A 25,416-nucleotide genomic window follows, 5' to 3' on the forward strand; every position below is an offset into this window, starting at 1 on the left:
GCTTCCGGACAAGCCTGGCATCCGCTTCCTGGACAAAGTCTTCCTGGCCCACTCCCCCGCCCAACCTGTCCTCTCCACCCAAATGCCCCCTCCCTACCCCCTCGCTGTGCAGAAAGGCTTGTCCCAAGAACCAGGTGTTCAGGCCACCTCCATCACGTGCCCTCCACGTGCACTCGACCACCACTGTGGGTCGCGCCCCCAAAGCACTACACCTCCAACCAGGACCCCCGTAGGGCCCTGTCAAGGTTCATGACGGACCAGTCGTCTTGGTGGTCTGACCACTACCGCTGTAGAGGGTGGACCAGGGTGCAAGCGGCGCGGGGTGGGGGTGCAGGTCACTGGAACTGGCGCCGAGTGCCGGGAGGGGGCGGGCTAGCCTCAACCCTAGCCGCTTCCCCACCCCCTTCTCACGCCACAAGTGCTCCAGCAGCCTTGGGCCTTTCTCCAGGAAGGGAGGTGGGGCGCCAGGCAGGGAGAACGCTCCAGAGCCCTCGTCCCGGCGGGACACCTCCGTGTAACTCACCCCGGCCCCGCCTCCGGGGGCGGAGTCTGCGCCCAGCTCTGGAGGCCTCTCCCTTATAGGCATCCGTCCTCCTCTGCGCAGGCGCTGGCCACACCCCCGGGCCGGGGCGGTGCTTCCGGGGTCGACTCCAGGGTGGTCTTCACACCCTGCTGGTCCCTGCCAAAATTAGTGCTGGCGAAGCCGCGGGATGCCCTTGCGCAGCGGGACCCAGGTGAGTGCGGGGCCCAGATGAGTGCCCGCCCAGGTGAGCGCAATTCTCGCTTCGCGTACCGCCGAGGAGCAGGCTCGGAGGGCGAGAATCTCACCCGGAGTCGCACGACCGGGAAAAACTAGAAATGAGCGCACGGCCGGCCTCCGACCGGGGTCTGTGGTTCGCATACGAGCTCCCACCCGCGGGGTCGGGCCTGGGTTCAGCTCTGCTGCAGCATTTGCCGGAAGCAAAGTCGAGGCCCGGCCCGAAGTCGCCAGTGAGGGCTGAGAGGAGACCCCGACACCGGTTTCCTGGTTAAATACTGGACTCTCAGGCCCAGCTCAGATGTCCCCTACCTCAGAGCCAGCGTGCAGACAGAAGTGACCATGGGGTTGGCCTAGAAGTTGGCCTGAGTGTCTGTCACAGCGTGATAAATGCTCTCCCTTTATTTACTTGTCTGCTCAGGTTTTGATGACGGACTGGTGGGTCCCCTGGAGATCTCCATCAGGCTAGGCTGTTTCCTGCCCTTCACTGAGTGGGCCCAGACTAGCAAGAGCCATCCCGAGTGGGTGGTGTTTCCTCCTACCATTCACTGAGTGCTTGCTGTATGCCAGCCCAGTGCTTTCCTAGCTTCTCATTTTCAGTGCAAGTTGTTGGTTTCCTCTCTGCAGATGAGGGAACAGAGGCACAGACACCTGTTGTTTTCTGGGGCTCCTCACCCAGGGAACCCTCATTTCTAACCAAGGCCAAGTGATGCATGTGAGGCGCCCAGGTGCACGATTTGAGGCAGCATTCACCCTTGGTTGCAACAGTAGAGTCGCCTCATTTCTTAGCTCCCTGGTTAAACAGTCTGCGTTACTGTCACCACAAAGGCCTCTGAGGCAGGTTCAAATCTTAGGTCTGTAGTGAGAGCTGAGAGCTCTCTGAGCCTCAGTCTCTGGGCAGCCATGAGTCTTCCACCATGCAGGGTGGACCAGGGCAGAGACCTAGAGTGATCCAAGTGCCATGGGGCAGGCCAGGGGCCAAACTCAGGGTGAGAGCAGGGGTTGCAGTGCCCCAGAGTCTGAGCCGTGGGTTTTGGCAGATAGGCCCCCGAACTGCAAAGACAGTCACGTCACTGTCCATTCTCAGCAGACTGGCGGTCTCCATTCGACATGGAACATCAGTCCTGATGTTAAAAATAATAAGTCTGTCACATGCTAGGGAGACATGGGTACTGCCGAAGATCAGCCCTTGAGGAAGGCCCCAGTGCTCACCTGCTCCCTTCATTGTCCCCCGTTCATTGGAGAGGGCTGTACCCAGAACAGCCAGGGGTGTGTGTTCAGGTCTCCCCCGCCCTGGGTAGGGGACTGGGTGACATGTGGTGGCAGGTGCCAGACAGAAGGTGTACAGGGACTCAGTGGATCCTCCTCATCCCTTGGGAGACCTCACCTTTGCCCTACTTGCTCCTTATCATTCTGACATCCTGAGTCATGAGGCAGAGGACAGTTGGGGACTCACTGGGGTTTATGTACTGAGCACTTAGAGTAGGGCCAAGCAGATAGTCAGCCTGGTATTCACCCACCTGTGTTTGTCAGACCTGGGCTATATGAGGAGGGGTCTGGCACAGTGGATTTGTCAGGTGTGTATGGATGATACTCTGACCCACAGTCTATTCCTCAGCCAATTCCTAGTTGGGGTCAAGGTACAAAGGGCAGGATTCTAGAAACAAGCTCAACTTCATTGGGGCATGTGATAAATGAGAATCAGGGATACTGGTCCTCTTGTCACAGGCTTGTGTATCCACTGTCCCCTCCTTGGGTCCTGCAGCTGTTCACCACCAAGTCGTGCCTCTCCTGTATGTGGAGGGTGCACAGAGCAGAGTGGTCACCCTGTCACCACTGCCACCAGGCTGTTCTCACATGTAGTCATTTTCCAAGGCCTTGTGGGGCCCATCATGGGGCTGAGTATGTCAGATCTGACATTCTGTTCGCACCTTGCAACAACTCACAAAGGGGTCGCCCTCATTTTGCAGATGGGGAAACTGAGGCAGGCAGTCACATACAGTCCTTAAGCTCTGCAAGCCTGGCTTCATCGCACAATAGTCTGCCTTCTCCAATTTATTTTGTCTTTTCCCATTATAGCTTTCCCGCAAAGTGTTACAAAAAAAGCAGCAGCCATTGGAGGCAGAGCGATATCAGCGCCTACCAGATGGAGCCCACACACCTTCCCCCAAGGAGCCCCACCTGGGGCCACCTAAGACCCTGGTCCCCCAGCTCAGCATCTATTTCTCAAGTGCCAAAAGCCACCCTGCTCGACTGGGATCAGACTTTTTCGACCAGCCTGCAGTCTCCCTGGCCCAGGCATTTCTGGGACAGGTAATATAAAAGTAGTGACATGGCCTCTGCTTAAGTGGTCATCACCGTGCAGCATCTGTGGGCCCAGACTCTCACTACTGGGCCCACATCCCTGAGTTGGCCCTGCTTATTCTCATGCAGTTGGCTGCTTTGCCCACACTTGTTCCTGGATAGCTTCACCTCAGTCAGCGGGGTGGGTCCGGGATCAGTTGGGAAGAATGCTGAGATTGATAGTGGCGTCTGCCCTGGGTGGAGGCAGGGAAGCCGCTCGCTGCCTGCCTGCCCTGGGTGCTGAGAACATTAGCCTTCTACTCCTGGTGCTGCCAGGGCAGGTTTCTTACAAGTGTCTTGTGAGGGGGGCTACCTTTGCCTGCCCTGTTCCCTGACACAGTCATGCTGCTCTCTAGCTTGTCTGTGTGTGTAGTAGTGACAGCTTTTAGCCACATGAGAGCTGTGGCCATGGCCTACAGGCTGCCTAATGTCAAGGTTGCCTTGACATAGCCTCCTCCTCTCTGCAGCAGCTCACAGTGGCAGTGCTGGCTCCCCAGTGGCCCCCACAGCTCAGAGCAGGTCCAGGATCTGGAATGGGAATCAGGTACTACCCAGGACCCACGTGCCGGCAACAAGAGTTTTGGCCACATCTGTCTGGAGCACCATCTGGGTGTTCTTGGGTTTCAAACTCCAGGCCTGGATTTTTGGTTCTCTTAGAGGTTCCATGGCCTACCCCGTGTCCTTTCATGAAGCTACCTTTAGGTTAAAGTGGCCAAAGTGAATTGGTTTCTGTGACTATAGAAAAATTGGTGCCAGGAGTTGGGTGCTGAAAGGAACATATCCTAAAATATGGGCTAGCAGAGTATAACCTAAGGGGTCACTTAGTGGGTAAAGACTAGATTCTGTTCCCATGAGAATGCTTCTGCTATAAGGGCCAGAAGATCCTGATAAAAGCACCCTAAATAATGAGGGTTTATGGTCTCACAGTGGCACATAAGGCAGGGGAGTCTCAGCATCAGGTCAAGGGTCCAAGGGCCTCAGTGTGTCACAGTCTCTCTCCCCTTAGGCTCCCATCATGCCTGCTTCAGCCCAGGGGTGGATAGGGCAATATCCAGTAGGGATGGGATCCCTTTATCCATTTTGGTCAGAGAGAACAGCCTCCTTTAGGAGGGCATTCCATAGATGTCCTTAGACCCCTTGGCCAGGCTTGGATCATCCCTCAACAGGTCACTGCAAGGAGAAATGAGTTGCTATGACAACCCAGACCCCTCTCGAGTCTCCCTCTTGGCTGAGAAGGGTATCCCCTCCCCTGGGACCCTCTACTAGCAAAGAGATGTGTTTGTAATGGGCATGGGTGGCAACCAACATCTGCTATCTGAAAATTATATGAGAATGAAATTCAGAGTGGAAGATTCAAATGAGAAAAGGGCCATGGGAAGCTCCTCTCCAGGAGGGCAACAAGGCCCTTCCAGGTGTGGAAACACGGAGCGTGAAGCTAACGAAGGCATGCCACCCTGATCTCCTGGGAAGATGGAAGTGAGGCCTTGTCCGAGAAGGAATGGGACCTCCCTTTCTTTCGTGGAGATGGGCTTCCAGGGGAAGTATCGACCTTCCCTCTTCCACCATTTCCAGCATCAGGTCAAGGCCTCGTCCAATGCTGCCCCACTGAGTGTCCAGGCTCCAGCACCTACCTCCCCATCCCGTGCCACCGACCCTGGCTACGGACATACTGGGTTCCCTGAGCTAAGGCAGATATAGCCTGGCCATCTGATTGCTCCGGCCTAAGGACAAGGCAGGTGCTGGGGACATTCCTGGGGACGTGGCTGGCCCCCAGAACTCCACTGCAAACCCTAGTCAAGCCTGGGACTCTGGACACTGGGCATGAGTATTGGCCATTCCCAGGGCCATATTCTGCCACACAGCCAAGAAATAGTCACCGCCATAGGGCAGGAGGCTCCAGGCTAGGGAGGACTTGACTCCCTGACATGTTTAGCACTCCATAGGCCCTCCCTGGTTCCCCTCTGGCGTGGGCTGCTCTCCTGGGTGCTCTGCTGGCCTGAGAACACCCACCCCCTCCAGTGACAGCCCTGGCAACTGCCCTTTGCCCTGTTCTCGGCTAGCCTGTCTGTCCTCTCCCAAACCCACCCCAACCCAGGGTGCTATTCAAGCCAACTGCAGCTAAGCTCATCTCTCTGCCCTCACTGACCCATTCCTTGTGGACTGGCTACACCCAGGGCCATGGTCCAGGCCAGGAGCACTGGGGGTCAGCCAGTCCTGCTGCTCAGAAAGGCCTTTCAGAGCTGGGTGGGTGAGAGCTGAGTATGACAGTCCTTTGTGGTTAGTCTGGGTTGAGGAAGCATCACAGGCTCTAGAGCATCCCAGGCAGCCATGTGGGGACACCACTGCTCTGTACCCTCCATGCTGCCCTGCCCCAGCCTAAGCAAGTTCAAGGGGACTTGGGGAGGGGTCAGCAGGGTGATGGAGGCAGTCCCTGCTGAGGACTTGGAGTGCGTGAATTTACTAGTGCTGGTGTGCAGCTCAGCAATGGCCAGAGCTTAATATGGCTGCAACCTGTGGACAGTTAGTGAGCAAAGCCTATCGTCTAGTGGCCCAGCAAGAAGGAGGGGACACTGGGGGGAACCTGGCTGGCCCTGGTACATCCTGAGCTAGGAAAGTGAGGTCTGGCTGTGAACTCTCAGGTAGAGTGGGCCCATTCCTTCCTGCCCTAAGCAGACACTGACTGCCTGCAGGTCTTGGTCCGTCGACTTGATGATGGCACAGAGCTCCGTGGCCGCATTGTGGAGACCGAGGCATACTTGGGGCCAGAGGATGAAGCTGCCCACTCGAGGGGTGGCCGGCAGACCCCCCGCAACCGTGGCATGTTCATGAAGCCAGGGACCCTGTACGTGTACTTCATCTATGGCATGTACTTCTGCATGAATGTCTCCAGCCAAGGTGAGCAGTGCTGGGGTTGGAGCAGTGCCCCCAGCTAGTAGCTGGGAGATCCCCGGAAGGACCAGGATGGGCCAGGTGCTTAAGCAAGGAGGTGCCATTGTTAGGCTAAGTCGGGGTTTCAAGAGCTCTGACTATACTCACAGGGTGGTCAGAGGGGCTGGGTGCCCCCATGGAATAGAGGTCATGTGTTGACCTGAACACAGGGCAGACAGGTTCCATGAGGCCACCACTGGTCCCAGAGCTCAGAACCGGTATCGCCAATGGCCCAGGGCAGACTCCAGAAGGGCAGGTCGTAGGGAAAGGAGGGTGAAATCGATTCGGGTTGAGATGGACTCAAGCAGAAGCCTTGCCAGGCTGAATAACTTGTTCTCAATCAGGAATGATTCTGTCACCCTAGAAAAACATTAGGCAGTATCTAGAGACATTTTTGGTCATCACAGCTGGTGGGATGATGCTGAGCACCTCACAGCCCCCACTGCAGAGGACCATCTAGCCCCAAATGTCAGTAGTGCCGAATGGGGAGATGCTAGTTTAGAGCTCCCAAGAAAACCCACTCACTTTGTGGGACCCATCTGGAGCAGCTTCTGCCCTTCTTGAGTAGGTAGCTATGTTTACTGGGTGGTCTGTGCTCAGAAGAGCCCACAGCATCATCCTGCCAGAGCCACTGCTGACCAGGAGCAGGGTCGGCCCATCCCACTCTGGCTAACCAGTCCCAGCATCCCTCTGACTGCCGAGCCTTCCCCCTGCTGGTCCCAAGATGAGCCGATGCTTGAAGAGGCCAGTGAGGAGCTAGGGTCTGGTATTCTGTCACACATTTGTTGCATGATTCCAGTGACGCAGGAGTTGTGATTGCCTGAAGAGGACGATGAGACATCCAGTGTCAAAGCCATAGGGGCTAGAAGATGGGAGGAACTCATGACTGACCGTATGCCTGATACAGAGTAATGAGTGAAACTGAGTGAGTGACTGAACATCAAAGGATGGTGGGGACCACCCCTAAAGGGCCCTGTAATCACCCTGGAGAACTTATTTTGGTCGTTGAGCTTTTCTTTGTTAACAGCCACCCCCATCACATGAGGTGGGACTGAACTCAGACAAGGAGGGAGACTGAGTCCAAAGATGCCTGGGGCGGTGGTCAGAGATGGAAGGAAGAGCCAGGGCTTCTGAGGGTACAGTGGATAGGGCAGATGCAGGAGGTGGCATGTTCCTTTCTGGACATAAGATCAAGATACCCCAGGCGCGCCTAGTTTGGGGGGCAGGAGACCACATGGGTGCAGTGGGTCATCCAGGTACAGTGAGAGGGGAGGCCAAGGACATGAGTTTCGCCTGCCTGCAGGGTGGAGGCGGCACAGAGATGACCAGGAGAGCAGAGAGGTGAGATTGCCAAGGCCAAGAATGTGGTGCAGGCAGCATAGAGGTGAGACTGTGGAGACTTGGTAGGAAGAGATTAGGGTCTTATGCTTTTATGTCGGGATGTAGGACTCGGATGTGTTCCAGAAACCGGGGGGGTGGGGGGGTTGGTATGGTGATAAAGGGTGTAGGCTGCTCTTTTGACTCATCTAAGGGCTCACTGAGACAGTGAGGGACATGTCACACGTACAGGGGCTCAGGGTGGACACAGGAAGCCCTGAGGCTGGTGGGCTGGGAGGGTCTCAGGAATCACAGGGACTGAAACTTAAAGGCTTTGCTTGCTCTTGAGTATGTATCTCGAGATCCTCTGAAAACTGGCTGGTTAAAGGGCATTTGGTCATAAAAACCCCACTTGCTAGCTGCTGGCTGTGCAGGCAGGTATGTCTGCTGTGTCCACTCAGGGCCAGTTCCCAGGTACTGATTACAAGGTCTTTGTGGACAAGGCACAAGAGTGGGGACAACCCTTGGGCCTTTCAGACTCTCAGGTGGAAGGCTGGGCCAAGTAAGTCAAGAGAGCCAGTGTCTCAGGAGTAGTCTTGTTGGGGTCAGGGCTCCTCTGGCCTAGTTCTAAGTAATCACTGTCCTCAACCATGAAGGACCAAAGAAATTTGGACAGATGTGTCATCTTGAGCATCTGGGGTATCAATTTGCTATCTCTGAAGTGGCCTGGACTGATGGGGAAGGCTGGGCCAGAGGGATCCCATATAGGTGAGGGGCACTGCCAGCACCTCCTCCTGCCCTGTCAATGTCCCCACTGGGTCATGGGGTGGGGCTTGCCTGTGCACATTGGTAGCTGCTATGAGCTACCTTCTGGGTTGCCCAACAGACACTGAGTGGGTGGAGGTGGCAGTGGGGACCCAAGGACCAAGTAGGGCCAGGCTTGAGGCTTTCTGCTCCCTGGTGGGGTGACCATGCCCAGGGAGGACTGGCTATCTGGGGTTTCCTTGGCCAGCCTCACAGCCGCTGATCACCAAACCAGAAGAGGCCACTAACTACACATACTCACTAAGCGTTTTTACAGGTTCCCTTAGTGGTAGTCAGGCCTTCTGGCTTCATGCAGGAGGCCCTACCTGGGGCCTCGTAGGTGCAGGTGTGCAGGAGGAGGAGGCAGGCAGAAGGTCTGGACAAGAGAGTATGGGATGCTCAGAAGACAGCCATGTCATCCCTGCAGCCCTGGGGTAAGGGAGGCCAACTGCCTGGGGAGGCTCCACTTCTAGGCTGTCCGTCTGTCCCACAGGGGATGGAGCATGCATCCTGCTTCGAGCGCTAGAGCCCCTGGAGGGCCTGGAGACCATGCGGCAGCTTCGCAGCACCCACCGGAAGGGCACAGCTGGCCGAGCCCTCAAAGACCGTGAGCTCTGCAGTGGCCCCTCCAAGCTCTGTCAGGCCCTCGCCATCAACAAGAACTTTGACCAGCGGGACCTGGCCGAGGACAAGGCCATCTGGCTGGAGCCTGGCCCCCCTGAGCTCAGGGAGCCAGCTGTGGTGGCAGCAGCCCGAGTAGGCATTGGCTATGCAGGAGAGTGGGCCCAGAAGCCCCTGCGCTTCTATATCCAGGGCAGCCCCTGGGTCAGTGTGGTCGACAGAGTAGCTGAGCAGGCCGCACAGGCCTGAGCAAGGGCCTGCTCAGGACAGGCTTTTTAATTGTTTAAAAACCAAATAAATGCTTCATTTCTAGAAAACAGTGATGCCTGCATCCCAACCAGAGCCTCCCTCAGTGGTCAGTTCCTTCTCCAGAATGAGGAGGGAGATCAGGAGCACATCTGTGCAGCAGGGTACCTAGAGCCAGGCCCAGTGTGGATGCTTCCTTCCTCAGGCCTGATGCATGCCCCCCACTGCACCCATATGAGGGAGGACTAAGTGCCAGTGCAGACCCACTCCCAAGGAGGAGCTGGGTAAGCAGCACATTCACCAGGCCCTCGTGCCTCAGGTGGCAAAGTGGGTTGACGGCTGAGCCATGAGCCTCCTGGTGGCTAATACAGGACTGTGGTAAGGGCCAGGCCAGGAAAGGTACACAGCAAGTAAGTTACAGGATGGACCAGACACTCAGCCCTCACAATCTTGGAAGGGCAGCAGGGAGGCGGGGTGAGGGGGGAAGTGATTGGTAAGGAGCCACTGGAGGGTTGGGGAGAAGGTCAGAGAAATGTGTGGCCCAAACCTGTATGGGAAGCACGCAGGCCTCACTAAGAACATGAGTCCTGGACACTCCCCGCAGCTCAGAGCCTCAGCTTCTCAGCTCAGAGACACTGGGACTGTTTTGAGAACTACATGAGACTAAGCCTGCAGAGGCTGCTAAACTAGGCTGAAATTGAGCTTCTGGGCTAAGAGGACTCAGGCTGGGTAGGGAGAGAGCCCTGGGGTGGGGAGCTGTCAGTGGCCCCCCAACCCCATTCCCACTGCAGCAGCCTGCCTCGGTGTAGGCTTATGTGAGCAGTGCCTGGAAGACAGCGATGACCGGGTCCTCGTGGGTGGTCACCACCAGCACGCTGCGGAACTTGTCAAAGAGCATGAGCAGCTGGGAGCGCCGAGTGTTCTCGTTGTACATGATCTCCTCTAGGTGGTGGCGACCACGGAAGTAGTGCAGGAGCCTGGAGGGGAGGGGTGGCATGAGCCAAGCCAGCCTCTGTTCTAATGGCCTGCTCGGCCAACGGGCCAAAGCAGAACTGGCGCAGGAGTCTCAGAGGCCAAGGGAGGCAGCTACCCACACCCCATCCCACAAAAGGAGCAGGGAAGCATCCTGGGCCTCTCACCCACCCTAGTCCACTGAAGTAGGTCTGCAAGGACCCACATGGCCTGAGCCTGGGAGTCATATCCACCCTCAGCGTTCTGATGTGGGTGTGGGTGTGGGTGTGGGCAGTGCAGGGGGACAGGTCTGCCAGAAGCTTCTCTTTTTTCATGCTACTGGGGCAGCAAGCCCCACGTGGCTCTGGATCCAAATGGGGTCATTGTTCTAAGGGTTGTCTGTGGCTGGGGCTGGTACAGAGGAGGCCTGGCCCAGCTAATTCAAAGAGCAGCTTAGCATATGGTTCTTAACTGGGGGATCAGTCCCTGACAGCTTGACCTCTCCCAGAAAACCATGCACCTACAGTACCCCCAAGTCAGGGGTTGGTGTGACAAAGTCTGTATCACCTGATGTGGGAATCCTGGATTCCTCCCGTCCGGGCTGAGTCCTGGGAAAAATCCCTGCTAAGACCCAGGAGGATGAGAACTTGCTACTGCTTCCCAAGAAGTGACAAGAAACACGCAGGAGATATCGGAGAGACTCCCACAGAAAGGCATCAGACCCAGTGTCTCAGCAACAGATCACACTCCCCATGCCTAGCATACACACCAGGTGGAGCCACCTGAGTGCCTGAGACACCTCCCTTGACCAGTGAATGCCATGTCGTCATGGAGTTAGGTTGGGGTTTGTTGGATATATCCCAATCCACTTCCTGTCCTGATCCTAGACTTGGCCCTGGCCTCACCAGTCACCTGGCTCCCACCTGGCAAACATGCGGAGGTCCTCAGGGTTCTGGGCTGCGGGAACACTGAGGATGGCTGCCCGCTCATGCTCCGACAGGCTGGCCAGCAGGTTTTCTGTCATCCTCTTGTTCAGCGGGGAGTCCCCACTGGGGAGAAGCTCTGCGCTGGAGTTGTCCATGCTGGGGCTAGTGAGCGTCATGTCGTCACTGCTGGCTGTGGGTAGGCAGGGGTTAGGGAGCAGCTGGACCCCCAAGGACACCCCTCTATACCATGTGGACAATGGAGAACCCTGGGCAAGCCAGGTCCTCACGCTATGCCTTGAAGCCCAAGGCCAGGCCTCAGCCTGGGCAGGTGCTGCCCCTAAAGCCTTCCGGCCTCTCTTCTTTCCCAAATCCAGGGCCTGGGCCTTAGCACTGGGCTGCTGCCTTTGGGGGCATGAAGGGACTATGACAGTATCTTTATAAGCCCTGGGGCACAGAGGCTTCAACTGTCCTCCCAGTGATGGTTTGAAATTTGCTTTGATCCCAGGCTGGGAATCACATGACAGACTTGGGCAGGCTGCTCAAGAGACCAAGGTACAGAAGTACAGGGATGTGAGGGAGTGGGGTTTCCTGTACTCCTTCAAGGGAGGCTATCTGCATGAGGACCTAGCCGCCCACATGAGGGGTGGGTGTGTGTGCATGTGTGGCCATGTGAAGGTGCCTCGGTCATTCCCAGCACTGCCCCTGTCGAACTTCCTAGCCACCACTCCCAAATGTCCCCCCAGGTGCTCACCCTCCCCCACCCCGCCACACCAGATAGATGCCCCGGGCAGAGGGCTCCTACTTGGGGAGCCAAAGCTGAGGGCATTGGGTGTGCTGAGGCTGCGACCGCCGACCCTGGTGGTGAAGGGGACCTCGTCCTCTCGTGGGCGGGGCTCATCCTCACTGGGTGAGGCCATCAGGCAAACGTAGGTGTGCAGCTGGACGAGGAGCCTGTGCTGCAGCATCCATATCACCATCTGAATGAGCTGGGTCTGCAGGACAGGCAGTGTGAGGCCTGGGGCAGTTGGGGAGGCTGGCCTCCATCACCACCCTGTTCCCTTCCTGAGAGGATCAGGGAACCACGGCCTAGGACAAGACCCTCATGAGTCACCCTGGAGATGGGGGGGTGCATAAGCTCCAGGGCCCCGAGCCCAGGCAGGAAGGCTCCCACCTCAGAAAGGAGCTCTTAGCTGCTGGCCAGCTCTCTGAGCCCAACCTAACCTCCGGGAAAGGCAGGAAGGCCAAGAGAGCAGCAGGGCCACACCTGCACTTGCTCCCACCACACTCCTGGGCTGCCCTAGCGTCTGGCCTTTTTTGCCCAGTACCGAGGAACAGGGCCTGTGACATGGAGTTCCCTGTACCCTGATTCTGAGCCGCCCCATCTCCGCCTTGTCTCCCCCAGCCACTGGGCCCTGCCACTCATGCCCCTCCACCACAGAGCAGGCTGTGGGACACTCTCCTTGTGGCCTGGACACTTCAGAAAGAGACTGTGAGTAGCTGTCCTGAGAGCAGGAAGTCCTCTCCTCAAGTCAACCTGAAAGCCTGTCCAGGGACAGGGACCCCTGCTGTGCAGTCCCTGGGACACGGCATCCACCCCTCTCCCATAGGGCTGGCACCTGACTAGGAGCAGTGAGAAGCCCTGTGCGGGTGGAGCTCCAACACCGGTGAGCAGGAAAATGCACGCAGATGGTGTCCATGTTCTCAGACACACACACCCGCTTGCACATCTTTGGGTGGTCCCCTCCTGGGAGGGGATGGCTGACCAGGCATGGAAATAAGGGTGTACCATGGGCATGTATGACCTGGTCAAACCAAATAAAATTGAAAAGGATTGTAAAATAAAATTAATAAAACAAAGAGGCTTGATAAGCACTGAAGAGCATATTTTGGGCCTGAAGCAGCTGGTGTGAGAGGCAGGCAGCCTCACCCCAGGACTGTGCCGAACCATCTGGGCCCAGCTCTATCTGGGACCCCTGACAAGGCACAAAGTGACCCCTCAGGCGTGGCCTGGAAAATCCACTCGCCTTCCAGAACATCAGGAAGTTTCTGCTGGGGAGAGGGAGGGTGCAAATGCAAAGTGTCTTTCATTCAGCTGGCACGACCTGGCACAGTTCCTGGAGACCAAAGGCTCCATGAAAGACGGCATTTAGAACTCTGTTGCACTCAGCATCTAAATGAGCTGAGGAACCAGGAGTGCCTTCTCATTCACAATTTGATAAAGAAAAGGGTTTGCTTTTAAGAAGTGGTTTTGCCGAACAGATCTAGTGCTTATTCAAGCAAATACTTTAGTTATGAAGACAAAGCTTTGAGAACACCCAGCCCCATCTCTCCGACACCCATCCCACCTGGCTGTGCCCTGGGTCCCTGCCCAGAGCCCCAGGCATTCAGTGGACGGGAGGATGCAGGGCACACTCAATCCTGCCACAGATAGAATTCACTCATTCATTCCACACTCCTCACACCTCCCTGGAGGCCCGCCTGCCCCAGGCCCACTTAGTGGGTCCTATCCCAGCCCTATCCTCTCCAGATCCTCTTGGATGAGATTCTGGGGACCAGTGAACCTAGACCCAGTGACCACCTGGACCATGCAAGGGAAAGGAAAGGAGGGTGGGGCCCAGGCTCAGTGAAAACAAAGCTATCTCCATCTGGGGGACCCAAGCCCAGAAGAGGGCACCATGCGGCTCTGTCCTCCCACAGAAGTTCAGCGCTCTCCTGACTGGGCTTCTTAATGCAGTTCTAACCCTAACAACCTACTGCAGCCGAGGTGGACTCCCTGAAAGGGTGGGGCTGGGAGGGACTTGGGACTGTCCAAATGTTGGGTCACTGCCAAGCATCTGCAGGTGGCCTGACTGAGGAGCCAGCTTTTCATCACCCTGGTAGGACATGTACTACCTATACAGTAAGGCCCTTCCAGCCCCGCCCCGCCAACCAAAGCTAAGGGTGGAGCAGCACTGACGGCCCTTGGGATCAGGAACCAACGCTAGGTAGGTGGTTCCTGGGCCCCCAAGCTTCTGCAACTCACCTCCTGCACAGGGGGAGCAAGGGGGTTCCTAAATTCTGACAAGGAGACAGGCAAGGAGAACTTAGCAAGAACAGATGGCAGGTCATGAGACGGGAACTGGTGGGAGAACTGCTCGGCCAGTGGGGAGTACCTGGGGACAGGTGAGGCAAGTGTGTGCATGAGCTCGGCGACCTCCCCAGCATGTTTCATAGCACCCGTGCCCTTGCCACAAGCCTACAGTGGGCAGCAGTATGATGGGTAGGCCATGATGGGAACAATGAGGACAGAGCCCAGCTGTTCTCCCTCAAGGGGTGGCAGAAGCCCTGGGCACAGGCCACCCCATAGCCCCTCCGAGCCCCCGAATCAAGGCCAAAGCTCCTGACCTCCCATTAAGTGCCCCATCCAGAGCTCACTAGCTGTAGCCATGGGCAGGCGCAGGCCCTCCTGGAGACTGCAAGTGCCAGAGGAACACAGGCCCAGGGAGGGCCCCATGGTGCTGGACCAGGCGAGAACTGGAACCTGGGCACAACAGAGGCCAGGCATCTGGTCCAAGTGAAGGCCTGGCTGACCCGAGGAGCACCACTGGAAGGCCCTGCCAGCCACGCCCCTTTCCCACTCAGGGGCCCTAGACTCTGGCAGCCAGAGGTACTCACAGACACACGCTGGCGTTGGGAGAAAGCATGTAGACATTGTTCTCACACAGTGGGTAGATGATGATGGCCTTGCCCCAGTATACCAGGTGAGCTGCAAGCTGGAAAACCTGTGGGCAGAGGGAGCTGGCAGGACAGTGCCTGGGAGGCTGACTCACTGGGGCTTCTTCCCTGATTACCCAACTTGCCCCAGAATGCTGGGCACAGCCAGCACACAAGTTTTCTGTACTCAGCGCAATAAGCCTTTCTATCACTGGTTTGGGAGTGTCATTTCCCATTAAAGCCCTGTGCTGTCCTCGCTGGCACTGAGGAAAGGTCTCACGAGCACAGGGACATTTGGGGCAACCAGGATCATGGAGTCAGCTCAGCTGAGCAAAGGGGTTGGTTGGCCATCCTGGGAGAGGCTGGCTCCCTACCTCCCTACCGAGAATCCAGCATAGGGATGGGTTTCCACACGACAACAGATGTGGACATCTCATCTTTGTGTGTCCCAGCATCCTTGGAGAACATCGCACTGCCCTGCTCGCCTGCACTCTCAGACATCAGGATGGGCCACAGACAGACCAGATGCAGAAATCCCTCCCAGACCCATGAGGGGAGGCCAGGTCTGAGAACACAGCACTGCAGCACTTCATGGAGAGAATAGCACTGGGTATTCCTGATTCTGCGTCATCCCAGGTGAGCATCACTCCAGGTGGGCCTCCTGTCCCCGTCACCATGACTGGGTGCCTCTGAGGGGGTAAGTCTCCCCTACCTGCATGCAATGCCTGTGACAGTACCAAGGACACCTCTACCTCGTCTCAGCACATGAGACTTCCAGTGGCAGCACCGACTTGAACACAGCAGAAATTTCAGTTTCATCACTGACCCTCTCATCCCAAGTCCTGTTGACATTTGCTCTAAAGCAAGGACATGCCCACTTTCCTCCATCTCTGCTACTACCCTCACCCAGGGGTCTCCACCTCTTGCCAATCTCTACTTATGGCACCATTTTGGAGGCCATAAGTCGTCTGAATCAGTATCGCATGGCTGGAGTCAAGGTGTTGGCAGGACGATTTTCTCCAGAGACTCTAAGAGAGAATGTTCTTTGCCTCTGAGCTGCAGCGTTCCTTGGCATGTGGCCGTATCATGGCCACATCCCTGCCTCCTCTTCTATAGTCACATCTCCCTCTGCTCACACAGATAATCCAAGACCATTGTTTCATCTCAACATCCTTAATCACATCTGCAAAGTCCCACGTAAAGTCCCAGGGATTAGAATGTGGAGGTCTGTGGGCATTGTTCAACCAATCACAAGTAATATACAATGTGATCCAAATTTTGTTATTCAAAGATAACATGTTAATATATATATAAAAACTTGGAGGAATCTACAGTGGTTACCTCTAGGATATAGGATTGTGGGAACTTTCTCTTTTTTTGTCTATAATTTGTGTGCTATTTGAACTTTTGTAAGAAAGAATATATTAATTCCCCAAATATTTTTTTTCGTAGGTGTTTTAAAATCATATGGCGACATTGACATCTGATGGCCTCCACTGTGCCATCTGCTGTAGGAAGCAGGAGTCCCAGCATTGGTAAGATCCATCACCAGGGCCGGGCCCCGGGGAGCTTCCGTGCAACCATACCAGCAGTGGGTGTGCAAGTAATCAACAGTTTCCCCAAAACGAGGCCAGGGCAGAGAAGCAAAAGGTCAAAGCTTTGTCTTTGTCCAAGGAAACTGACAGCAAGGCTGAGGTACAACGTCCAGAAGGACTCCATGTCAGGGAGCCTCAGAGGACAGTGAGAGGCCAGCCCCTTTCAAAACTTGAAATGGGAGCTGCAGAGACTTACAGGTATCTGCCACTTAGCCGGTACGGGTCAGAACACAAACTCTGCAGTGCATACAGAATGGGGAGCACATTCACGGTTCTGTCTTGTGGATGCTATGAAGGCAAGTAGGATGTGGTCCTCTCTGGATCTCATCCAGTCCAGGAGCCCGTATGAAACTCCAAGGCAAAATCCAATAAATGTTTTCACGGGGGTGGACAAAAGTCTTGGGGTACAGATGAGGGAAAGACTTCTTCTGGATGACAGAATACAAAAAGACTGCTTTGGGTCAGGCCTTGTTGGACAAACTTCCCTGATGCCTCTCAGGGCCCAAGCAGGCCAGCCTCTCGCCCGTGCTCCCCTTCCTCAGCCCAGCCTGAGAAAGCTACTGCCTACTGGCCTTTGCAGGAAGCACAGGCCCCTGAGCCAGGCCCTGGTGCCCCCTGGTGGCCACATGGTGCCCACTGTCAGCAGAACCTGGGTTCCACTCTCAGGACGTCATTTGGAAGGCACCCCTGCAATGCTTCCCTGTGCTCTTCCACACCCCCAGCCCCTACACAGGCTCCGATGAGGAGATCCACAGCCGGGGCTGAAAGGCCCTCCATCCAGTCAGAAAGGGCAGCCTACAAGCACATGGCTCAGCCAGGGGCTGGCATCTTGCGCAGCACACACGTTCACACACGGGGGTGAAGGCCACTAGGTTAGGTCCTGGCTCTGCATGTGGGCAGGCCCACGTCCAAGTGTCCTGCCCTCACTTCCCACACTGGCGAAGTGGGGATGTGGTGCTGCTTTCTCACATGGCCGCATGCTACGTGTCCCTGCTTCAGCCCTGCAAGCCACTCCACCCTGACATCCCATCCTCCCAGCACCAGAGGGCCTTACTCCTCTCTGCGACAACCTCACCACCCTCGACACATAGGAGGAAGTCAGCCCCGAGGCTAGTTCACAAGCCAGCCCTGAATCTAGGTCTCAGATTCCAGAACCTTCAACCAACCCCAGAATTACCTGTCACCAGTCCTCAGCTGAACAGAGGTGGTACGCTTTCCTGACCCCCTGGTGCCTCCCATCTTCAACCACGGTGACCTGCTTTAATGCGCCCAGATCCTCCTCTCACCCATGCTTCCCCATCCAGGGTGTCTCCGCAAGCCCCCGGGGCAATACCTGCAGCAAGGCCAGGTCTGCGTCCTGAGCCAGCTGCTGCAGGTTCTTCACAGCAGATGTAGTCTTGATCACGCGCACCAGGGCTGGGGAGCAGTCGAGCGGGAGCTCACTCAGCAGGGACTTCTCATCACTGAGCAGCAGCAGGGCATGGTACGGGCTGTGGAGCAGAGTTAGGTCAGTGGGACATGCAAGCCACAGGTCCCCTACACCAGGTGTGCACCTGGAATGCAAAGAGGCAGCTGGGACCCACAGGCACTGAACGTCAGAGAGACCACAGGAGGAATTAGAGACGAGGGCATTGGTATGTCCAGGGGCCTTTAAACATCTGCAAGGATTAGTGTCACTCTCAGGAAAAAAAGAAATTAGAATGAAACTGAGGAAGGCCTCTCACCAATCTCCCACATCGGATTGCCCAGCAAACATCGTTCTGTGTCTTTGATTGAAAAAAATGAATGAATCTTTCCTAAGAAAAGAATCCTAAATATGGGAAAAGCAAAACCGCTGCTGAGACTATGAATAGAAATACATAAAAATAAGCTTAGTAAGGAAGCCTAGGAGGAAAGATACTAACTTGGAGCACAGACTGGGAGAGGGAGAAAGAACGAGGCAGTGCTTCGCTTCCCGATGTCTTCGAATTTTCTGCCCATATTTCTTTTTTTAATTAAAAAATATTTAAGGAAAGTGGGCACTTGATTGGTGAGGCTGAGACTGGGCCCAGCTCTTTCTTTGCAGGAAATCAGTTCTATTAAGAAATGGAGATCCTGCAAGTTTGGATTCAAATGCCAGAAGAGCCAATGAGCAACACCACGAAGACGACATCCCTCCAGTGGTACAGCTTCTCCCCAGGTGCTCAGCCTCACGGTGCCCAGACCTGAGGCGAAGACCTCAGCACGGAGCCCCCCTCACCCAGGCAGTACAGAGAGGGCCCAGGGAAAACCTGGAGCTGGGCCATTTCTGTATAGAACCAAGACACAAAAACGTGTGTTTTCATTTCTATAAATAGGAGAGCCCTATCTGCCAATTTCCGTGGCAGGAAGAGAAAAAGAAAATTTCACAAAGTAATTAGTGAAACCTCAGACAGAAGCTAAAAAGAAGGGGCCCTGCAGGGTGCATGCAAGGGGCTGGCACTCACCGGATGGCCTTCAGGCTCCGCTCGATGGCCTCAGGGGGGATGAGGCTTGCAGCAGCATAGTGGATCTTGTGGGGCAGGCAAAAGCTCACCTCCAGCCAGCTGTTGATGTGCAGCCGCACAACGCCAGATGTGCACAAGCTGCAGACAGTGGGCACCATTACTGTCAGTGTCATTCACACAGCAACTTCCACCCACGCACACAGATCACACAAAACCCCGCCTGCGGGTGCTCTTCCCAGTACACCACTCCTGCTGATCAGAGGAAACTGCAAGTGGAGACCTCTGGGGCAAGAAAGTATCTTTCCAGACCTTAGTAGGTTGAAGAGAAGAAAATGTGTTAGGAACACATACATACAAACTGTATTTCTGGCTAGCCCTGAACTTTGTAGTCTAACCAGGGTGCAAGGCGTCAGGGAAAGCCTCTTCTAACTCTGTTTCAGAAGCTCAGTGAACCAGGGTGGTCTAAGGCCCCCTCCTGCACATCTGAAGAAGGCCCCACCACAGGTGGGCAGCAGGCAGGGCAGGATCTGTCTCTCAAAAGAACTGTGCAGGAGAGGAAGGGTGGGGAGTGGCAAGTCCTCTAGAATATCCTGTCGGGAAGGAACACATAGCTAGCACCCTACTCCCTGCAGATGCCAGCAGCACTCCAGGTACACCAAGCAACTGTCCAAATGAGCAGCAGTGATGACAGTTTGGTTCTTTCTAGCCCAAACCTCACTCGGGCATGGCAACTCTGTCTCTAACTCCTCACTTCTCTCACATCCCACCTCAAACCATCAGCAAATCCTGTCTGCTCCTTGCAGGGGCCTAGAAAGTCCAGACCTTCTCAGCACCAGCCCCCTCCATCCACCCTCCTCAGTCAGACCACACAACTCCCCCCTCGGCAATCCCAGCCAAGACCCCAAAATGCCAGCAGCCCCATATGATGTTCCCACGTTTCTCTGACCTTGTTTCCTACCCCAGGTAGGTCCAGCTGCACCAGCCACTCTGCTATTCTCAGGGCCCCTGGACTTTGCCCTTAACCATGAGCAATCCTTCCAGGTGCCCTGGGGCTCCTTCTCTCCTTCAGGTCTCAACTCAAGTGCCGCCTTTTCAGTGAGGTGAGCCCTGACCCTGGCCCTGGCCCCACAGGCAATCTCATCGCTCACTGCTCACACACACCTACTTGCGGCTGGTTAATGCCATTTCCTCAACCAGAATTCAGTTGTGGGGTGGGGTCTTGTGTTTTGTTCGCTGCTCACAGTATGGTTGCTTACGTGTGAGGTACTTGGGGGGCACAGAGAAGTATTTCATGGATCAAGGAAAGAAAGGGGCCTGAGGAATGTGCTTCCTGCTTTGGGTGAACTATCTCCCAGGAATCTTTGCCCAGAAGACAGGCTCCTGGCAGCTCCACGTGGTACTCCCTGCACTAGAGAACCACACACCGAAGGGTTGTTTCCAGCAGGAGCTTCTGAAACTCCCAGGCAGAGAAGCCAGCCCACCTCCGCCCCACAGCCTAGCTGCACAGCCCCTATGCTAACTGCTGACAGCACTTGATGTTTGACATAGAGGAGAAGCAACTGTCTAAGCAAAGCCCTGGTAGCTGGTCCTCATTGTGTCCCCAGCAGGGGAATGAGAGGGAGACCTGTGCCCACTGTGAAGGCCTACCCTACCCTGACACAGCTGGGCCAAGTGGTGCTCTTCCCAGCACATTCCAACCCACTATGCTATTTCCAGTTGGCTGGACAGGCAAAGACGCCCACATCCGGCCAAGTGTGGGATGGGCCAGCGGGTTGGGGAGGGTTGGCAGGAGCTGCTGCCTCGCCCCAATCTTAAGCCTCTCATGGGGGCACACAAGTGCATGGTGCTGGGAGGCAGCCTATGGCCCTCACTTCCTGCACCCATAGGTTGTTCTTCTAGTCTCTTCCCTGAAGCCTCAAGAAGCAGACCAATGACCCCAAGCTTCTCCCCACAGCTCTGCAGAAGGGCTGGCAGAATCTGTGGTCAGCAATTTCAAGTGCAAAAATAAGTCTTTATTCTCTTAAGTAGGGACTGGGCAATGGGGAGAGAAAAGAAAGGGAGGAACACAGAGCACATCTGTGACCTCAACTGCCCCTAGGATTTCTGCTAACACCAACCATCTGCTTACTGCAAACTGCCCCACAGCTCCCAAACACTCTCTGTGGGCCTGGCCTCGAGAACACCAAGAACACCTATGTTCTCCTAGGGCCTCCGCGTCACCAAGGAGTCCCCCTGGGAAGGACAGTCAGAACTCCTTTGGCTTCAGGGGATAAGGGGCTACAGGCTGTGGCTGAGTCTGGAAGGCTGCTAACACCACAGTCCCACACGGTGAAACACAGGAACAGGTCTGATGAGTGTTACAGTTTGGGGAAGAGACACCGGGTCTTTCCCCAAGATCCCAGAGAAAGAGCCCACTCTTCGCGTCTTCCAGAACTGAGTGCTAAGTTAGTACATCTGAGCAGATAGAGGCTCCTACAGCCTCACCCCTCCTTGGCCAAAGGTTTCTGTGAGCTAGACAGCTCACACCGAACCCTGAGAGAAAGCCCAGCCTTTTAAAGAATCAAAGGTCACACCACAAGAGGTAACCAGGGGACTCGGGTTAGTGGCTCCACTTGACCGAACAATATTTATGCTCTTGGCATCCATACACAAAAAGGAAGAAAAGAACGAGGAAAACCAAGGGCTGTAGGGAGAATGAACTGACCAGGCCCCTTCCCTGTTTCACTTTATACCTGATCAGAAAGGCTGGCTAATTGAAAATAAAGGTCTTCCTATTTTTGAGTTGTCGTCTTTAGGATATGACTCAGAGTAGCTGTTCGAACACCACAGCATCAGAATTAAAAAGAGAGTCCTACCATTTTGCATGTAGCTGTTTCTGCTCCACCCAGGAGCCCAGCAATGCCATGTGCATCACCAACCACCTGACACGTGCTGAGGCTCTAAGCACTGGTTCCAGCTCTTGGGGTACACCTTACAGCCCTGCACCTGGGGGTCCCCTACTCAGTGAGTAGAAAAGCAAATTGTATGGAACATAAAAAGCTAGAGAAAGCTGTAGGAAAAGGGACAAGTAGAGGAGGGTACAGGGATATGCATGCGGGAGGTGGAGAGGGCTTGGGACAAGCCTCAGAGAGGGACAACAGCAAGTGCTGGATTTGGGTGCGAAGGAAATGAATCATATCCGTGTAGCATCTCCACCATGTCAGCCATCCCCGGAGCCCTGGTCACACCACCTGGTACACACTGTGCAAACTGCCCCAAGACTGGTGTCCCTCTACAAACAGTGCGGAGACCCGGAGCGCTGCCCCAGCAGTGCCCTAGAGGGCCAGCCACACACCCTAGAATCCCTGGAGAAAACGGCCTGTAAGCTCCCAGAGAAGCCCTGTAAATCCCCTGTGGCAAGAGGTAAGCCAGGAGCCGCACTGAAGTCTGTCTAGAGGAGAAAAAGAAAGGTTTGTGCCTGTTTGTAAAGTACAGTTTGAAGACATGACTAGCAGAGTAGGAGTTTGGGTCCTTAAAGGTTCCTACTAAGCTTGTAATTCTCTCTGTAGGGCAGTTAATGGTTTGGTCTGAAAACACTATAGAAAAATACTGCCGCCACCGCCGCCCCCCCCCGCCTCCCCCACCATGGGAGGCTTATCCAGCCCCTCACACAGCTATGGGCCAGAAGGGAGAGCCAAGCCCTGTCTGCAACACGAGATACAGAGCCCCAGTTCTAAAGCAATGACTGTGCACGAGTCTACACACTGGCCCAAAACGTGTTCTTACCTTTCACGTCCCAGGCGGAAATGTGCAAAAGCTTATTCCAGCACCCTCAGATCTCAGCATCTGAGAATGTCAGTTCCTAACCTTTGGCTAATAACAGAAACATCCTTTGGTCAGCCTTCTTCCTGCCCTAGGCCAGGGGCCTGCAAAGCCAGCCCTCAGGTCCCTTTAGTCCCACACACCGCTAAGCTTCCTACTAGATGCAGTGGGACGCTGTACCTGATCCAAGAGGTCAAAGTCCAAAAGGCCCACCTTGACATTTCAAACAAATATAGGAACATTTTATGGAAATAGGGACTAAAACTCCCAGGATATTGGTGGAGGTGTCTGTGAACCCATCTCTGTTCTGGACAGGCAGAAGCACGAGGCAGCGAGGAGCAGATGTGGAGTCCCCTGCGCACCCACCATCACCCACCCGGCCAGGCCCTGGACAGCCTCCCAGGCCACACCATAGCCCTGGATTTTAATTAAAACACAAAATCTAGAATGACTCCTTTGTAAAGTCCTACCTCAATCTCCAATGTCACTAAGTCTCACAACTTCCTGTCTCTCATTTCTGCTGAGAAAATCTTTCTCAGGGATGTGTCGGGAAGTCACCATCTGTGTTCTACGCTGCCTGATCAGTAATGGAAACTCGTCCTCCCTTTCTCAGCTCCAAGGCGCAGTGTATCCTACAGGAGCGGGAGCAGGCCAGGCCAGACCCTCAAGGCCAACACAGACCTGGTGGGATAAGGTCAGAGGGAAGGCCAAAGGTCAGGAGGCTCTTGGGTGGTCACAGAGCCATTGCTGTTGCCAGGCTGGGACAGGTACAGGGGAATACGCAACTGCCCCTGGATTCCTTGGGGTGGGCCCAGGACCAGGACTGGTCAGGGTGGGGTCTGGGAACGGAGTGCGGGGGGAGGGGTTCGCCTGGAGGAAATTTGATCCTGAGTGCTAACACAGCAGAACGCCTGAGTGAGAAGGAAGCTAAGTGCTGGGCAGTAGACCCTGGGAGCTGTTTTTGTCAAAAACTCTGATTCCTGTCCTTCTCCTTCATACTGATGCCCACGAGGGGGCACTGGCTGCCTCAAGCTCTGACTGCGGCTGGCCCAGGAGTCGGTAATCCAGGATCTCATCTCTGCAGCTTGCCAAGAGCAGTTCAAGCATAAGAAACCACAGTCCATTCTCTCTTCAGGAATGTAAAGTCTGTTTCTGGTTTGCTTTTTAATTCCAGGTTAGCCTAGCTGCGGCATGCCGTATTCCCATTCAGAGTAAGGCAACAGTTTCCAAGAGATTTCTGATACCAGCCAATCTAAGACCAGAGGACAGCAATTTTTTTATTGCAGAGAAAACGTCCATGTAATCACGTGGGAAAGAAAGACAGGGTAGAACTACGAGACCAAAAATCCCATTCTGGGTCAAGTTCTCCAGAGCAGGAGGACCAGAAACCAAAACTACCACTTGGTGAGGGCTGTTTAAGGCTTCCCTGATTTCCTCTAACCCCCAGAGGCCACCAAAATAAAAACAAAGAAAACACTAATTGCAACATACCTCACAACTTTCCCTCCTTTATAAAGGTACCTACACCTCCCAACGGCAAAGCCAGGGATCTGAGCAGAGAGCTCACAGAAAAGAAAACGGACTCTAACATGCGAAGACATGGATGACTGCATTCAGATAAAACTGTACTAAGATATGATGCTCTAACCATTACAGTGGTTAAAACCCAAAGGCTCACCAAGACCCTGTGTTGGCAGGCATCTCACATGTTGCTGGTGAGAGTGTAGACTGAGGAGGCACAATCTCCACAGACAGAAATGCATTTGACCTATGCGGCCTAGCAATTCCACTTTTAAAAATTTATAATATAGACAGAAGGGCACACATGCAAAATAACACGTGCATATCACTGAGCAGTATGTCTCACAGCGGCAGAAGGTAGGACCAACTAAATGCCCAAGGGAGGGGAACAGGTAACTATGAATGAGAAAGTCCTTATTTACCAGTACGGTACAGGTAAACTGGGAGGGCAACAGGCTAACAGGATGCGCAGTGTGCTACTCCTTTGCGAAAGGGAGAAAGTGGGTCAGTGTTTGCCTGTGTGCACCTTAAATCCATCTGTGAGGGAGGACACATGACACATGGTTGCCATTAAAATGCATCCTGCACCAGAATGGGAACCTGGTGGGGGTTCAGCAGGAGAGAAACTCAACACTGATTTTCAGGCTTAATGGACATGTGATATTTTCAAAAGCTCAAGTTAAAATAAAAAAAAAGAACAAAAACTACCAAAGTGTTTATAGGAATTATTACTGGGTATGGGATTATAGATGACTTTTATTTTCTTTACATTTTTCCACTATTTCCTAAATGTCTATAATGAACACGTACTGTTGGTAAAATCGGGGAAAAAATTAACGTTAAAAAAAAGGAAGGATCCTGGACAAACCACTGTCTCTGGGCTTAAATGACAGGTGGTATTACCGGCCACAGTTCTTAGATCAGGTCCATCGCCAGTGGGCAGAAGAGGCCGCTGGGATGGAGTGAAGCCCTGAGAAGGCCAGGAGGGAGCAATGAACTACATGCACTTACAAAAGAAAATATGGGACAGTAAGAGAGGGAGGGAAGGAGGAAGAGAAGGCAGAAAGAGGCGATGGGGCAAGAATGCACCAAAGAAGCCTGTGCCTGCGAGCTGACTGTCCAGCGACGTGCCTGGTGCTCTGTGGTCCCCTCGGCTGCAGGTGATGGCCCCCTGGGAACCAATAAGCCAGGTACAGGGCAGGAAAGGCAAAACTTCCAGGCAGGCTGTCACTTGGGTGCCCACCCTTCCCCCAAGCCTCCCACTACCCACTGTCCATCCCCCGCTGCAGACCCAGGTCCAGGTCGTGGTGGTCAGAGCCACAAGGACACTCTTTAAAAAGAAAATAACTTCTTTGCTTGTCCACATTTAAGAGTAGGGGCCGAGCCGCAACTATAATCAGAACAACTGTGAGGTTTCTGCTGTCTCCAACGCCTGCTGCCCTCATATA

General features: G+C 54.7%; 2 protein-coding genes across 5 annotated transcripts in view; one reads left to right on the forward strand and one right to left on the reverse strand.

The window, feature by feature from the left end:
* Window positions 1-579: 579 nt before the first annotated feature.
* Window positions 580-9,093, forward strand: MPG (N-methylpurine DNA glycosylase). Its single transcript, XM_039884702.1, has 4 exons — window positions 580-734; window positions 2,837-3,070; window positions 5,791-5,995; window positions 8,643-9,093. The coding sequence occupies exons 1-4, from the start codon at window positions 711-713 to the stop codon at window positions 9,017-9,019; spliced, it is 840 nt and encodes a 279-aa protein (XP_039740636.1). The 5' UTR covers window positions 580-710; the 3' UTR covers window positions 9,020-9,093.
* Window positions 9,094-9,525: 432 nt separating this feature from the next.
* Window positions 9,526-25,416, reverse strand: part of NPRL3 (NPR3 like, GATOR1 complex subunit) — a 35,424-nt gene continuing 19,533 nt past the window's right edge. For 2 of the 4 annotated variants that reach the window (XM_039884697.1, XM_039884698.1), the window contains 8 exons: window positions 18,647-18,784; window positions 17,515-17,671; window positions 14,548-14,654; window positions 13,916-14,045; window positions 12,510-12,695; window positions 11,696-11,885; window positions 10,891-11,083; window positions 9,526-9,993 (listed from right to left, as the gene is read on the reverse strand). In XM_039884697.1, coding sequence (XP_039740631.1) covers window positions 9,828-9,993; window positions 10,891-11,083; window positions 11,696-11,885; window positions 12,510-12,695; window positions 13,916-14,045; window positions 14,548-14,654; window positions 17,515-17,671; window positions 18,647-18,784 — 1,267 coding nt within the window. In that variant the 3' untranslated portion in view covers window positions 9,526-9,827. The remainder of the gene's footprint in view (window positions 9,994-10,890; window positions 11,084-11,695; window positions 11,886-12,509; window positions 12,696-13,915; window positions 14,046-14,547; window positions 14,655-17,514; window positions 17,672-18,646; window positions 18,785-25,416) is intronic. The other 2 variants (XM_039884700.1, XM_039884699.1) reach the window with 1 other exon arrangement.

The sequence above is a fragment of the Pteropus medius genome, unplaced genomic scaffold, assembly GCF_902729225.1.
Source record: "Pteropus medius unplaced genomic scaffold, Ma_sr-lr_union100, whole genome shotgun sequence".
Taxonomy (NCBI): domain Eukaryota; kingdom Metazoa; phylum Chordata; class Mammalia; order Chiroptera; family Pteropodidae; genus Pteropus; species Pteropus medius.